Consider the following 14,771-nt stretch of genomic DNA (forward strand, 5'->3'; position numbering starts at 1 on the left):
TAAGTGCTTCCTTGGGATATTCAGATTGTATGAAAATATGAATATTATCAATGAAAATTGTATTGAAATTCAAAAGGTTTTATTTGCATTCATTTTTTTTCTTTTTTTGTTCGTATGTTTGTGAGGAGATTAGAAACAAGCTCAAAGGTTTTGCACTATTTTCTTTTCTCAATATCTTTGATTCTATATCAAATTTTTTTCATAATTAATTATCCCTTGTGAATGTTGATATTGTAGTGAACAATCACAAGAAGGTAAAATAAGTGAAGAAGAAAGTTGTTGAAGCCAAGTATGTTTAAGGAAATCAAACAATTTGTGCTTTTTTGGCATTTGTCTTCCAAGATACAACGATCACATTCTTGTAATAGTAGCACTCCAAATCACAAAGCTCCATGAACCATAATTGTATTGAAATCTCTCTCGTATGGATTCAACGAGACTCTCTAATATTTAATGCACTATATGTATGAATATATGTATGATTAAAAGTTATTTAATGTTTATAGGAGGCTTCTCTATTTATAGAATTTGAGATACCCTTTTAGAAAATATGTGACTATCTACAAAGAGTCAAAAGTTGTAACTCTTCATTTAAATAGAGACATCTTTCTACCAAAAAGCTCTACTTCTAATTTCCATTCAATTAATAAATTTAATATATAATAATATTATTATTAAATTTTCCAACAATTTTAAGTTTATTTTTCTGTTCATTGGCATGGCTCTTTTGTTCATAATTTGGTTGAAGAATGCAGTGTTGAATCATACATTGATTAGAGATTTATTTTATATTTTCTGTTTCTTCGTTCTCCCTTCTCACTCTTCTCCACGACTCAGCTGGCGACGACGACCAACCAACAAAAAAAAAGCCCTCGATTGGTGTTTTTGGTTCCTCTCTAAAAGCCCCCCCCTCTCTCTTTCGAAATTTCCTCGCCGCTGCCCTCTCCTTGATGGTTCAATTCGGGTTTGCTTAAATCCTATGACGAGTAAGTACCTCCGATCTGTGATTCTTAGTGTTCTGAAAAGGTTTATCGGCTCGGAATAATTTGAAATTTTGGGAGTTAATGTTTTGAGAAACAGCTCTCAATTTCCGGTTTTATTTTTGCTGATTTTTGAAGTGGTTGTGAGAACCGGTTCTTTTGAACCAATTTAATCGGTTTTAGTGATTGCATGTGGAGGGTTTTTGAATTTTTAAAGTCGATCTGAAAAAAAATATGGTGGGATTCTGGGGAAATGAGGGTTTTTCCTCCCCTAAATTTGGTGTGTGCGTTGTGCTGAGTTTGAATTTGAATTTGAGTTTTACAGAGTGTTTGTTTTCTAAAATTTGGTTTTGGATGAGAAAATGATGATAAACAAAGGGCAAGTGTAAGTCATCTTTTCCTCTATTTTGTAGATTTTGTCTCTGGGTTTCGCACAAAGCTAGCAACTTGGTTAATTTTCTAACTATGGTTTCTTATAGGCTGGTGCTCATACTCTTAAATATCATTATCATATACGTGTGGAGTCAGGGGCGGAGCCAATTAAGGCTTATAAGGGGTAACAATGTAGTTCTTCTTCTAACATTTTGCTAAGTTTGTTCAGCTCTAAACCCTTCTCGCCTTTTAATTATTGAATTCCTTACTAATGTTGTTTTGGCTTTTAGTTAAATTAGGTCAAGAAAAGTTCTATACTTAATTACTTTTGGAATGATAATTATCAGTCTACTACATAGATATATTGAATTTATTATAAACAGTTATGAAAAATAGTGAAACACCAAAATGAAAAACAACAGAGATAATGCACAAGTAAAATGAATAAGGGATTATACCTTAGTATTTAAGCTATATAATGTTTATGGATGTGTACCTTACCTTATTGTGTAAAATAAAATATCGTTGTGTAACAAAATGGATCTTATACTCATGTAAAATTTGGATCTACTTCAAATTTGTCATTAAATATAATTTGGTTTTTGTTAAATTTTTCATCATTTTGTATATTTTTCCTGTAACTTTCTGGGTTTTGGAGAAATTTTCGTTAAATTTCTTGGTGTTTTTTTTGTGACTTTATCTGAACTTTGTAGATTTTTTATATGTTTTGTACAATTCTTAGATTAAATTTCTGATTTTGTAAATGATTGGCCAAATTCGAATTTGAAAAACAATATATTACGCCTGTGATTTGTTGTTTATGTGGTAAAAAATAGGATGTCTTTATACTCACGAAGAAGGGTGGAGGAATTTTGAGATTAGGGTAATAAACTGAAGTCTATTTCATCTGGGGACTTCCTTTGTACCAAGTATTCATATTTGGTAATATCCATTTGATTTGGGGACTTCCTTTTCTCAGAAAGAATCATATTTTATTTTATTACTTACAAAAAAGATTCATATAAAGTTGAAGCTTACTGTTTGAGAAGCAGAGAGGCAGATTACGTGTTGAATGGCATCATGAAAATCGTTCAAACAATGTCATGAAAGAGCACTCAACCTGTCTTCAGAAGTTCTTCCAAATCATACATGCAAAACAAAAGCATCAAACAAACAAAACAAGCAGTAGTTACCTTTTTGTTTTCGTAACCTTTGGCCGCTGCAGTAGCGTTCTTGGGTGACTACTTCGTAGTCACCGTGCAGAATAAGGGGATGGTGACACAACTGTTGCCTCCTTGCCACGATTAATTACAGTTCGTTACATACAAAATAAAAAGATTGAGAAATTTGGAAGGAGAAGAAAAGGCTTTGAAGGCTAATGCTAGAAATGGACCTGTGTGTGTCCTTGCGTAGAGAGAGAGAGAGAGAGAGACATGGGGTTTAAATGTGAGGGCAGAGTAAGGAGAGTAAGAAAAAGTATGAGCGGTAATCAATGGCAATTAGTGGAGAGAAAAATGTCATTGTTGGGGTCAAATGCACTTACATTTTCTCTTAATTTCACTGGCAGAAAGTAATAATACTTATACATATTGATGTGGATTTGATCTCCTCTCCCTCTAATATCGAACAATTTAATCTACTAAAACTATCGTTTCTCTAAAAAAAAAGAAACAATTATACAACAATATATTTACACACTAAGGAGGGGAGAATAATTTGTTGCAAACTTGTCACCTTTGAGATTCGAACTTAAGACCTTTCGTAAAAGAAATATCACTAAACAGTATAACTAAGTGGCAAACATTTTTTCCTTTATCGCCTGTCTTATATTATTAAAAAAAATAAAATGAAAGAGTCAGACCAACATCATCCACAGCTTATTGGGTCTAGAGTGATAATTAATGGAGATAAAAATGACCTTGTTCGGTACAAATACACCAGCTGCACCCACTTTTTCTCCAATACTGCTTCAGTGCTTCTTGTCCTTATAAAATATAAAACATTTCTTTTCAATGTACCTTAAATTTTATAATAAGTATATAATTCAATAAATTCTAGACACCAAACTAGCAATATCGAGAATGAGCATCATTTTCGGATTTTTTGTGTGAGGATTTTAGAGATCCTCAAATCATGTGCGTTCGTTGTACATTGTATGATCAGAAATAAATATGTATGTAATATGTAGAAAAATGGGATAGAGTTAAAACCCACTAACTGTCCATTAAACTCGTGGCATTTAAGATAATTTAACACTGGAATTATGAGATTGGTTTATGAATTGACTTGTTGACTGGAAGCCTTCCCTGTACATTGTAGAAGAAAGCATGACGACGGGTCACATTCACAGCCCACTAAATTGTTGAATTTGAAAATAAGAAAAGGGATAAGGTTGTTGCTGCCAAAGAGAAGCACTTGGCGATATCTGAAATGTAACTATGTAAAGTATCTCAAATAAATAAGGCCTTCTTTTTTCAAATGTGATAAAAATTTATACATCTTTTTTAATTTGTTATATAAACTAAAATTTTAAGCAATTTGTTGTATTACGTTCCCACTCGATCCCTTTCAAGATTATTTTGGATATTTTAACTTCCCACTCGATCCCTTTCGAGATTATTTTGGACATTTTAAAGTTATTTCGGACATTTCAACTATTTTTTTAATGGATATGATTGACCGCATCAGATTAATTCTCAAAGCTTGTAATTAGTCAAACTCTACGTTAGTGAGTCTAATGTACCTTTTTAGTAGTCTACTAGTGGCATATATTTTTACTAGCCTAAAATTAGACACTTATTATTAATTATGAATTCATGTTCATGTTTGTCTCGGTTAAGTGTGGTTTGGTATGCAACACTTGCGGCAGTGGAAAGTGGAAAAACATAGCGAAGTGGAAGAAACCATAGTCAGAACATTCTCTGGTCGGGACTTTTTTGGGGCTGGCGGGCATCGAACATTCTCTGGTTGCATTAATTTACCTTCTTTATCTGTGGGTGTTGTTGAAGTTGCTTCTTCCGATTTTTCTTCGCTTTTGGTTTTGATCAGCTTCACTGAGGTTAAATCCATCTTAATGACTAAAATCAGCTAAAATGTACACTACTGAACGACAAACAAACGCACGGAGGCAATTGAAACGCAAAGTACGTTGCCAAGGAAATTAAAGGTGTTTTGTTGAGATCAATATTAAGGCCTATATTTATACTTGTGTGTTCATCGGCTGTTTCTAGCTTTTCTCACTTGCCAGCGGCTGTTTCTAGCTTTTCTCTCCCTTGCCAGCGGCTGTTTTTGGCTTTCCAGTGGTTTTACCTAGCCTTGCCGCACCCTATTTATAAATATAGGGTGTGGTTTACATGCCTATTTTCTAATTCTGAATTCATGTTCATGTTTTTTATCGGTTAAGTGGAAGAAAGTGATGAAATTAAGATTTTACCATAAAATCAATTGGCAATATGGGAAGTAGCCCAAGATCATATAAGCACATAGCAAACCTTGTTCCTCACCGATGTGGGACAATTCTCAACACGTCCCGCACATGTGGTGAATTTTCAAGCCTACATGTGGACAACAACTGAGTGACATAGAGTTCGTGTGGCCGTTTGGCTTCACACGAAGACAACCCGCTCTGATACCATGATGAAATTAAGATTTTACCATAAAACCAATTGGCAATATGGAAAGTAGCCCAAGATCATATAAGCACATAACAAACCTTGTTCCTCATCGATGTGGGACAATTCTCAACAGAAAGCAGGATAGGTCGCATTCACTCGCACCCTACTAGGCCACTACCTTAATGCTCTTGGGTGCCTTTCCCATCCTAATACCTATGAGATATATAATACTTGATTAGGAAGTGTTATTGACCTCTAGCAATCACATAACTTTGCACAAAACACTCAGGTAACTTACACTAATGGTTGCCAGTATTACACAGAAAGAGACAAACACAGAAGAATAATTCAGTAACTCCGAATCTCAGATGGGAAGCCAATAGATTCCAACGAAGTGAATGGTGGAGGCACATTATCACCCTAGCAAAAGATGTAAATCAAATGACTCTGTGAGCAGATCAAAAACTGATATCAGACATCCAGAGAACAGAACATCATTCAGAACAAATCCCCATGTTACCTTCATTTAGAACAAAAAATTTACAAAATTAAAGTAGGGTTCTTCATATTCTCCATTGGGTATCGAAAGTCATGTGGAAAGCTTGGAAATAACCAAACCAACATCCAATTTAGTACACACCTAATAAAAACATAAGCAAGAAACAAAACAATGAAACATCACAAAAGGTTCAGCAATACTAGTAACGAGTGTCCGATAAAATAATTATACTAAATTCATCAAAAATTACGGAAAGGGAGATTTAAACTTGGATGGATAGGGCAAAGCACACTGCTTTAGCTAACTTGGCTAAACGCATGCCTTGCATACGTAGTTAAAAGAAGCTCTATGGAATTACAGTTGGATTTAAAGATGCATACTCAAGTAGCTCCTTGTTGCTTTCAGATATGGCCAGGTCTTCTTCCTTGAGATTCAAGGATACTTTTATGCCATCTCCGTCTCGTGTATCTATCAACACAATTAGATTCTTGAGGTGGGGCTGCCCTGATGACGGGGCAACACGCCTCAAGGCGGCAAAGTGGATGGATTGTGCGAAACCAAGTCATAGTTTTTGCCAAGTCATCGTTTTGGGTTTGGGGAGTGGGGAGGGTTAAACCCTCGGGGGAGAGTGTCTGTCTCAATAGGCAATGTTTTGCATTGATTAAACGGGGCAGTTTTTTATTTAAATGATTAAAGAGGGCGAGAAAGTTAGAAAGTATTACAATAATGAGTAGACAGTCTTAAACTCATGATGCATAGGAGGTTGGTGGCAAGTGGGTGGCGAGTACAAAAATGAGTGAAGGTCGGTTTGGTAGATCGGCTTATACATGACTATTTCGACTAAAAAGGGAACTAGTGTTCTGGTGGTTGTAATTTAGGGCACGTATAGAGGGAGAGGAACTTTCGATGTTCCATATTCTGTCTTCAAGTCTTGTATAAAGTAGAGAAACTTATCCACAGCGAGATGCACATATGATGTTATGATGAAACAATCACACATCTTTATGTGTCTTATCTCTTCCACATGACAGTATACGAATTTGAGGTAGCATTTATGTTGCATGAAAAATCCTTTTTGGTACCACGATAGTTTACGTCTAAGCAGAGGGGATAATCTACTCTAAGATGAAAGGCTGAGTTAGGTCATTCAATAGATCAGTCACTTACTAGGTATCAAACTAAACCACAGTTCCAAGTGATTGCGAATTGCAGTGAAGTTGAAGGGAAGATGACAAATTTTCCTCGACTTTTACTGATGACAGAATTTGGCTGCCATGAGATATATTCAGCAACAAGCTGCTGCTGAATTGACATTTTTGTTAAAATTGGTTCATGACTTGTTCCAGTTGTGGAAGTGATGATCTTTTAAGGGATGCTGGTGTTGCCAATTGGAAATTTTGATCAGCCAATGATTGTACAGGGGACTGCTACGTAGCATGGGACATAAAATTTGGTTGTCCTTATCACCTCATCAAGTCTCTCTAAATTTTTTTATTTTTTATTTTATTTTATTTTACATAAAACATGAAATCCAATGATGTTTGATATCATGACCAACAATACAACTATTTCTTAATTATTTATCCTCGTTCGTAAATTTACGAGTGTTTCAATTGTTGCACACATCAAAATGATTCGTATTTTACCATAAATGTAATATACATATACATACATACTGAAATATACGGTTTATCAATAGCCGTATAGAGCTTGATCGAAATCTGGATGGTTGGTATCGAAATCTGTATGGTTGGATCATCTACCAAAGGTGTTCACGTGCAGAGCATAAGTTTCGGATCGCATTGTATACCGAGGTTTTTTCTTTTGACTACCATATCTGGCCAAAATCACTAAGCGGAATGAATTCAGTTGAGATTTTGAAGGATTTTGAAAGAGCATGGCATTGACATACTGAACCATTAACCAACAAGCAATCTTTAGCAGAATCCCTTCGCAACTTCAGTAGAAGATAAAAGGAAATGCCAAGTTGAGATAATGAACATATAATCGCATATATAAAATTGGATTAACAAAGCTCCAATTACAATGAGGACTTCAAACATCCATAGATGGATGCCACAGACAAACTACAAAGATTACGAGGGAGAATTACCGAAGTCATAAATTACTTTGCTAGACTAGCCACAGAACTAGAGTTGGTTGGAAACATATCGAACGAGAAAATACAACAGTCAAACATACCAGCAGTAATAAGCAAGCTTCCTAAGAAAAACACCTGATTGTAATATAGCCTAAGCCTCAATGATGAACACAACAAAATGATTTCGGGAAGCTAAACGAAACTTGACCTACTAAGATCATCTTTTCTTGAAACCATACTTTTTCCGTTCATAGAACAGATCCGTTTTGGCACTTCCCAGATTCACAATTTTCGGACAGCCATCTCTATCTTTCTCCTGCTGAGTACACTCTTTGCAGTAATAAGCATCAGAAATTCCAACCCCTCCACAGATAACACACCTTCCCTGGAAAGATCCATAGTTGCACTCATCGCAAACCCGAACAAGCGTGCAAGGACGCACATAAGAGTCACAAATTACACACTTACCGTCACACTTCTCACACAACCTTCCAATAGCTATTCCAGGTTGCTTCCGGCACATAATCAGGTCAGGATGATGCTTCGCCATGTTCCTGCAACAATAGGGTAAAGTAAGATGCTGTCCAACAGATAGAACAGCGCCAAATTGCAGTACAAACAGAATCCAAACAATAAAAAACAGAAAGAAGAGATAAAAGAGCAATCTAATTGAAGTTGGAAACTTGGAACGAAGATAATTGAGTCCTATGGCAAGAAACCCAAGAGGAAACTCTGATATCTGAGAATATATTGATAAAATCTGAATACATTCTTGGCCTATTTAGACTAGTGGACAGCAACCTAGAATTCCCAATCCTTGTTTCTAAGAATCCTTATTCTACTAGGAACTACCAAATTAATCCTATTCCTACTACTTAATAAATCCTAATCCTATAAATATAGGCTACACAAAACATAAAGGAAACATGAAATACTCCCAAATTAACAAGAACCCTAGCCAGCTATGTAGCTATCAGACTCACTTAGCTTTCGAGAGCCCCTTAGATGCTCCTGCATCAACTGATAACACTACTACAAATTCAAAAATTTCAAGACTAACCCAATATGCAAATCTGCATAATTTCAACACTTTCATGCCAAATTGCAGAGTGTTTATATTCACAAATCATGAAACTTACGCCAAATCAATCAGCTACGAGTATTTGCATACTCATTTACAACTACGCACAAAAATAATAAAAGTGGTTTACTTTTTTAACAACAATTCATCAAGAGTACGAACTAACAAAGAATGTAAATTCAAGAAAATGTGCAATTTCATCTTCAATGAAAAGTAGTTCATTGACCCAAAGTACAAAAACAGAAAAACCCACAAAAATCCAACTTTTTTTTCCTTTTTTAATTTCTAATTACTCTTTCAACTTCTGGGCGCTAGCGATATTGCCTGATTCCAATCACAGAAAACAAATTTTGGGATTTAAAAAGGCTGTGTAAATAGATGAAACGATTCATGAATTGCATAGAAAAGGAACCCTAAAACAGGTAATCGAATGCGCATTCCGCTAGAAATTTGAATTTCAGATGGAAAAAATTCAAAAGTAAGCAGCAGTTTCTACATACGCGAAAGCTAGATAGGAAGAACGAGTAGCTAAAGGACCAATGCTTACCGAAGATAGCTGGAGAGAACTCAGATCAAGGGCTGCTACTGTATGAGAGATGAGAGCACAAATGCGGGGACTGGCGCGATTGGGGAAGTAAGGCTCCCCTGACGGAGAGAATCGAATAGGGCTAATGTTTTGTTTTCTTTTAAGTTTCAATTAAAATTTGGGTAAATTACATAATAATCCCTCATATTTGAGGTCTATTACAATCTCATACAATATCTTTAAAACATTTCACTTTCATACCTCACATGTTATTTTAAGTTTCCATTAAAAATTCATACAACAATGTCAATTTTTTTTCGCCTAGCCTGAGTTTTCACTCTTTTTAATTTTGACAACCAAATTTATAAATGAAACGAAAATATTTAACAAGTTGTGTGAAAATTAAGAAGCGTTCATGTTCATAACTTCATTTTTATCAAAATGGCTTTATGTAATTTAATAAAAAACACTTAATGAATTATTATAAATAATAATGACAAAAACAGGAGAGCGGTGGTGATAGCGTCACAGATGACTTTAGTTTGGGTGCAGTAAATGTATCGTAAATAAGTTAAAGTTAATGTCATCAACAATCATTTCTTTATAAAATTTGTAACCGTCCTTATGATTAAAATAAAGTTCATTAGATAATTTTGGATAAAAATAAGTTTGAAAGGCTTTTTTCACTAGTCTTAAAAAAAAATTATTTTTATGGTAGGAGGGTAAATTGGCACGTTTCGATAGGACTCAAAAACTAAACGTTTCGGTCGGACTCAAAAACTAAACGTTTCGGTCGGACTCAAAAACTAAAACGAAAGTTGTAAAAATAGAAAGAAGGTCAAAAGTTAAGCGGTATAGAATGTGAAAAATACGCACGTGTATAACCTTACTAAAATAAAACTTGGAAATTTTGGGCGTTTGTAAAAATTTTAATATTTATTTAATCAATAATGTGGGTAAAATGCGTGAATTTATATGTATTATTAAAAAACGTGTGAAAAAAACATGTTTTAAGCTTGAAAAATAGGTATCGTACGTTGGAGTTTTAAAAAACATACAATTTAACAAATCATTAATACGTGTAAGGAAAACAAAACTTGTTAAAATACATACGTACATATATAATAAAGATATTACGCGCAAATTTACAAACTGTGAAGTTAAATGAAAATGCTAAAAATTTTGAGAATTCGTTCTTTTCTAATAAAACATATTGAAGAAATGTTAGCAATTTTCATATTAAATTTAATGTTTTTTTTTGTTTTATAGAAGCAATTTTATGGAGTGGATAATCGATCCTAGGATTTCAACTATAACGGAACAATGCTCCTAACTTATGCCCCTTTCACTCCCCTTTGCACTAAACCTTAATGTTCAGCTCACACCATCACTCAACTTTTTGCTTCTCTTTTACAAGTGAAAATTTAATTTATGTTTTCACTTATGAATATGGCAAAATAACATTTTTAGATCACCATTAACAACAAATCTCAAGATTAAAGAAAAATGGAACTAGCAATTTTTTTATTATCCACCTTCTCTCTCACACTACTAAGACCATTTGCAATTTCTACTTTTTGCAGAAGTTAGCCATTCAACAAAGAACATAAAAAAAATTATCCAACAAAAACCGCTAATCATTAAAATTCTGAAAAGCACACAAATTAAAATCCGAAAGCTTCAAGTCATATAAGTAAACACAACACAAACATCAACGAGACAAAATTCAAAGCGATAGCAAGAGAGTGAAAGCAAAAATAAAAAGAAAATTTTGGTGAGTAGAGAGTGGAAAATATAATTAATGAGTGATCATGTCCTTTCTCCTTTGAGCAACATACTTTGTCCTTCTCAAGTCTTCTTAAACATTGAGGTACAAGTCTCTGATTGCGCTCATTTTTCTGACAACATCGTCCATTAGCATCCGCTCCCTCGGCGACATTGCACAGCAAGAGAGTCCAATATGCATCATTGAAACCAAGCATTCCTTTAATTTCTTTGCTTTCACCGGGCCACGATTGTTACGTCTAGATGGAGTTCGTTCTCGCACTATGTCATCGTTGACATCACCATCTGCTTCGAGGTCAAGGATAATTGAATGGTCAACAATGTCCATGACATGGTCAGGCAAAGCCATGGCTACGAATTGGTAAATGCTTAGACCGTCTTTGAACATGTCATCGGTAGGCCTTTTTCCTATGAACATTTCCAACAATAGTATCCCATAGCTGTAAACATCTCCAAGTATGGAAACCTGGCCTCCTGTGCCGTACTCTACCAGGACATACATACAATATGTCAAATGCAATGGACTATTAGAACAATATCTTCTTTGGATTTATATGTTACTTATTTACCAAGAAAAAAGAAGAAGCAGTAATATATGAGATTAATTAGTTGGAGATTAATTAGTTGGTTTTTAGTAATAATTTACTAAGAACATAAAAAGGAAATTAGAATGATAGAAACTCATACCTGGAGGAATGTAGCCTATAGAACCCTTTAGCTGAGATGACATTGTTTGACTGAATGAGGGATCATTTGATGTTTCATATAGAAACCTTGCTAAACCAAAATCCCCTACATGGGCTACCATATCTTTATCAAGAAGTACGTTGCTCGGCTTTAGATCACAATGAACAATGGCTGTTTCCCAATGGTGGTGGAGACAATCTAACGCAGAAGCAACATCAATGGCAATGTTCAATCTTTGCATAAAACTCATTCTTTTACTTACAGATTCCTCCTCATATCTTGGATACAACATTGAGTCTAGACTTCCATTTTTCATGAACTCGAAAACTAGACATTTGAAGTCCTGGCCCTGATTATCAATGCTTGAGCATGTAGTTATGATCTTGAGAAGATTACGATGCCTTATACTCCCTAAAACTTTGCATTCATCTATGAAACTCTTGGAGGCTCCTTGTTGTTGAAGGTTGAATACCTTAACAGCAACTACTGTTCCATCACTAGGAATTATCCCTTTATAAACAGAACCAAAACTTCCTGAACCAATCAAATTATCTACAGAGAACCCATTAGTTGATTCAAAGAGTTGTGAGTAGGAGACACCTGATTTCCAATCCTTATAAGAATGTGAAGTTATGAGTCTATCTCTTGACCTTTTCAACATTGAACAAGCACCAAAGAGGCATGATAGAGCAATTATGATTGCAAGTGCACAGGCTATAGGGATGACTACTTTTGGAGAAAATAGTCCTCGAGATGAATGGTGCTTTTTTGGGTGGCATGAAGGTAAATAGAATTGTGGGATGCCACCACAAAGCCTATGATTTCCAACAACAAAGACACCACTGGTATTTGCAAAAATACCTTTTTTAGGCAACTCACCCTCAAAATCATTATACGAAAGATTGAGATACTTGAGAGCACCAAGCTCGCCTATGAACTCAGGAATTTGCCCAGACAAGTTGTTGCTTGAAATATCAAGTCTTTCCAAGCCTTTTAAATCTTTAAGAGATTGAGGAATTGTTCCTTCAAACTTATTAACTTGCAAATACAAGCGCTCCAAACTAGTACAACTGCCAAGGTTGCTCGGGATTTTACCTGATAAATTGTTTCTTAATACATTTAGCTCTGTGAGATGCACTAAATCACCCACTTGAAAAGGCAGCGAACCAGTGAAATAATTGTCAGACAGGTCTAAAGAAACTGAAAGGGTTGAAAGGTCCATGAGGGTTTTAGGTATGGTGCCCATAAGGTTGTTACTTGAAATGTTAAGATCTAAAATGTTTCGGTAGTTCCCAAGACTTGGAGGTATATTACCCTCAAACCTGTTGAACTCCATGTGGAGGTTTAACAATGAAGTCATGTTACCAAGGGAAGACGGGATTGACCCAGAAAATTCGTTACTACCCAAATACAGTTGCTCTAACTTCTCTAGCTTCCCAATTTCATGCGGGACACTACCGTCCAAATGGTTATTTTCTAAGTTTAGAGCGGTCAAGTTTATAAGGTTTCCAATGCCGTTACGGAGGCTTCCATGTATAAAATTTCCCCCCAGTGTGAGATACTTAAGTTGGGTCGAAAGGTTGGCTATGGATCCCGGGATTGCTCCTCCAAAATTATTAACGCTAAGTGCCAAAACCTCCAAACTAGTGCAATTAGCCAAGAAACTGAGAAAACTCAAGTCACCAACTTTTCTATTTCCTAATTGATTGAATTCCATGGTTAGCTTCAATAAGCTTTGCAAGCTTCCTACACTTTCACCAGGGACTATCCCAGATAGGCCATTTCCAGAAAATTCAAGAATCTGAAGTCTAGAAGCATTTGACAATGATATAGGAATATTTCCTGTGAATTTGTTCTCATTGCAGTAAAATTCTGCAAGATCAGGAAGCATAGTGCCGAGATTTGGTGGTAGCTCTCCATGCAACTGGTTGACAGCAACACTGAAAATTTGTATGGAAGAAACATTATAGATTGAAGAAGGGACCATACCAGACAAATTATTCAGCTCAACTATGAATTCCACCAAGCCTGTTATATGCCCCAGCTCATTTGGTATGCTTCCTTGCAAATTGTTGCTCCCAAGATAAAGGAACTGCAAAGAAGAAAAGTTTCCTATCCATGGTGGGATGGTTTCAATGAGACTGTTACCATAAAGCAACAGACATTTTAAATTCAACAATGAACTGAGTTGGTTGGGGATGGACCCCTTAATCCGATTGTCTTGTAGATCAAGCACTTTTAGTTGTGTACATTGTGACAAATTAGTTGGAATTACCCCACGGAAGGAATTATAAGAAATGTTGAGATATTGTAGGCTTTGTAGACGACCCATTTCTGGAGGAATTTCCCCATGAAAGTTGTTGGCTCCCAAATTGATTCGAGTAAGATAAGTAAGATTTCCAACGGAAGGTGGAATGGAGCCTACCAACTTTTGAGATTCCAGGTTCAACATCAAGACTCTTTTGGTGGAACGGTGGCAAGAAACCCCAACCCAGCTGCAGAAATGGACGGAATGATTCCACGAGCTCATGACATCCAAAGGATCTTTAGTTATTCTTTTCTTGAAGTCTAGCAGAGCCAAGCGATCACATTCATTTCCAAGCAGAGTAAGGCTACGAAGTGCTGTAGATTCGAGGCAGGTGCTCATGCATAAAAGAAAGAACGCATGCAGGAATTTGAACAAAACCAGCTTACGGTTGGTACGTGAATGGTCCATCGTTGTTCTAAGACAGAGAGCAAAACAAGTTAATTAACGAAGTTGAATTTGCATAAATGCATAAAAGAAAAGAAATGCTATCGCATGGAAGAAACGCTTGATTCAACATGTTTACAAAAAAATGTGATGGCGACTGTAAGGACCAAGCAAGAATAATAGAGCTCCACCCTGCCGTACATCTTACAAGGAATGGAGGAGATTTTTCAAATGGTGTTTTTTGGGGGGGGGGGGGGGAACCTTGTGAATTCTTAATTAATCTTTTGGCCACACAAGAGTCAGTCACAAGTAACATTTAGAAGGAAAAGTTTAAAGAAAATTTGGATTATTAACTAGATTTGGAAGAAAAATTTTAATTTAAACTAAAATTGAAATACTGTTCATAAGTGCAATGTTTTTCAAATTTTGGCCCT

General features: G+C 35.5%; 2 protein-coding genes and 1 long non-coding RNA gene across 3 annotated transcripts; 1 reads left to right on the forward strand and 2 right to left on the reverse strand.

Annotated features, from left to right (window-relative positions):
• The first annotated feature begins 733 nt into the window (after positions 1 to 733).
• Positions 734 to 2,384, forward strand: LOC125472835. Its single transcript, XR_007254758.1, has 3 exons — positions 734 to 986; positions 1,306 to 1,365; positions 1,460 to 2,384. It is a non-coding gene; the product is annotated as an uncharacterized LOC125472835 (long non-coding RNA).
• A 5,068-nt stretch (positions 2,385 to 7,452) lies between these two features.
• LOC103965142 (PHD finger-like domain-containing protein 5A) lies at positions 7,453 to 9,324 on the reverse strand. The gene is made up of 2 exons (XM_009378159.3): positions 9,195 to 9,324; positions 7,453 to 8,120 (listed from the first exon to the last, which is right to left on the reverse strand). Exon 2 carries the CDS (start codon positions 8,114 to 8,116, stop codon positions 7,784 to 7,786), a length of 333 nt encoding a protein of 110 aa, XP_009376434.1. The 5' UTR covers positions 8,117 to 8,120; positions 9,195 to 9,324; the 3' UTR covers positions 7,453 to 7,783.
• Positions 9,325 to 10,680: 1,356 nt separating this feature from the next.
• On the reverse strand, positions 10,681 to 14,362 carry LOC103965166 (probable LRR receptor-like serine/threonine-protein kinase At3g47570). The gene is made up of 2 exons (XM_009378178.3): positions 11,646 to 14,362; positions 10,681 to 11,444 (listed from the first exon to the last, which is right to left on the reverse strand). The coding sequence occupies exons 1-2, from the start codon at positions 14,359 to 14,361 to the stop codon at positions 11,032 to 11,034; spliced, it is 3,129 nt and encodes a 1,042-aa protein (XP_009376453.2). The 5' UTR covers position 14,362; the 3' UTR covers positions 10,681 to 11,031.
• Between the last annotated feature and the right edge of the window lie 409 nt (positions 14,363 to 14,771).

The sequence above is a fragment of a genome, unplaced genomic scaffold, assembly GCF_019419815.1.
Source record: "Pyrus x bretschneideri cultivar Hongxiangsu unplaced genomic scaffold, Pyrus_bretschneideri_v1 Contig11, whole genome shotgun sequence".
NCBI lineage: Eukaryota > Viridiplantae > Streptophyta > Magnoliopsida > Rosales > Rosaceae > Pyrus > Pyrus x bretschneideri.

Bases quoted from the DNA above. Each gene is read 5' to 3' on its own strand.
- LOC103965142 (XM_009378159.3), bottom strand. From the start codon at position 8,116: ATGGCGAAGCATCATCCTGACCTGATTATGTGCCGGAAGCAACCTGGA.
- LOC103965166 (XM_009378178.3), bottom strand. From the start codon at position 14,361: ATGGACCATTCACGTACCAACCGTAAGCTGGTTTTGTTCAAATTCCTG. The intron at 11,445-11,645 runs GTATGAGTTTCT...ATGTCCTGGTAG, and splicing joins TATAGGCTACATTCCTCCAG to AGTACGGCACAGGAGGCCAG.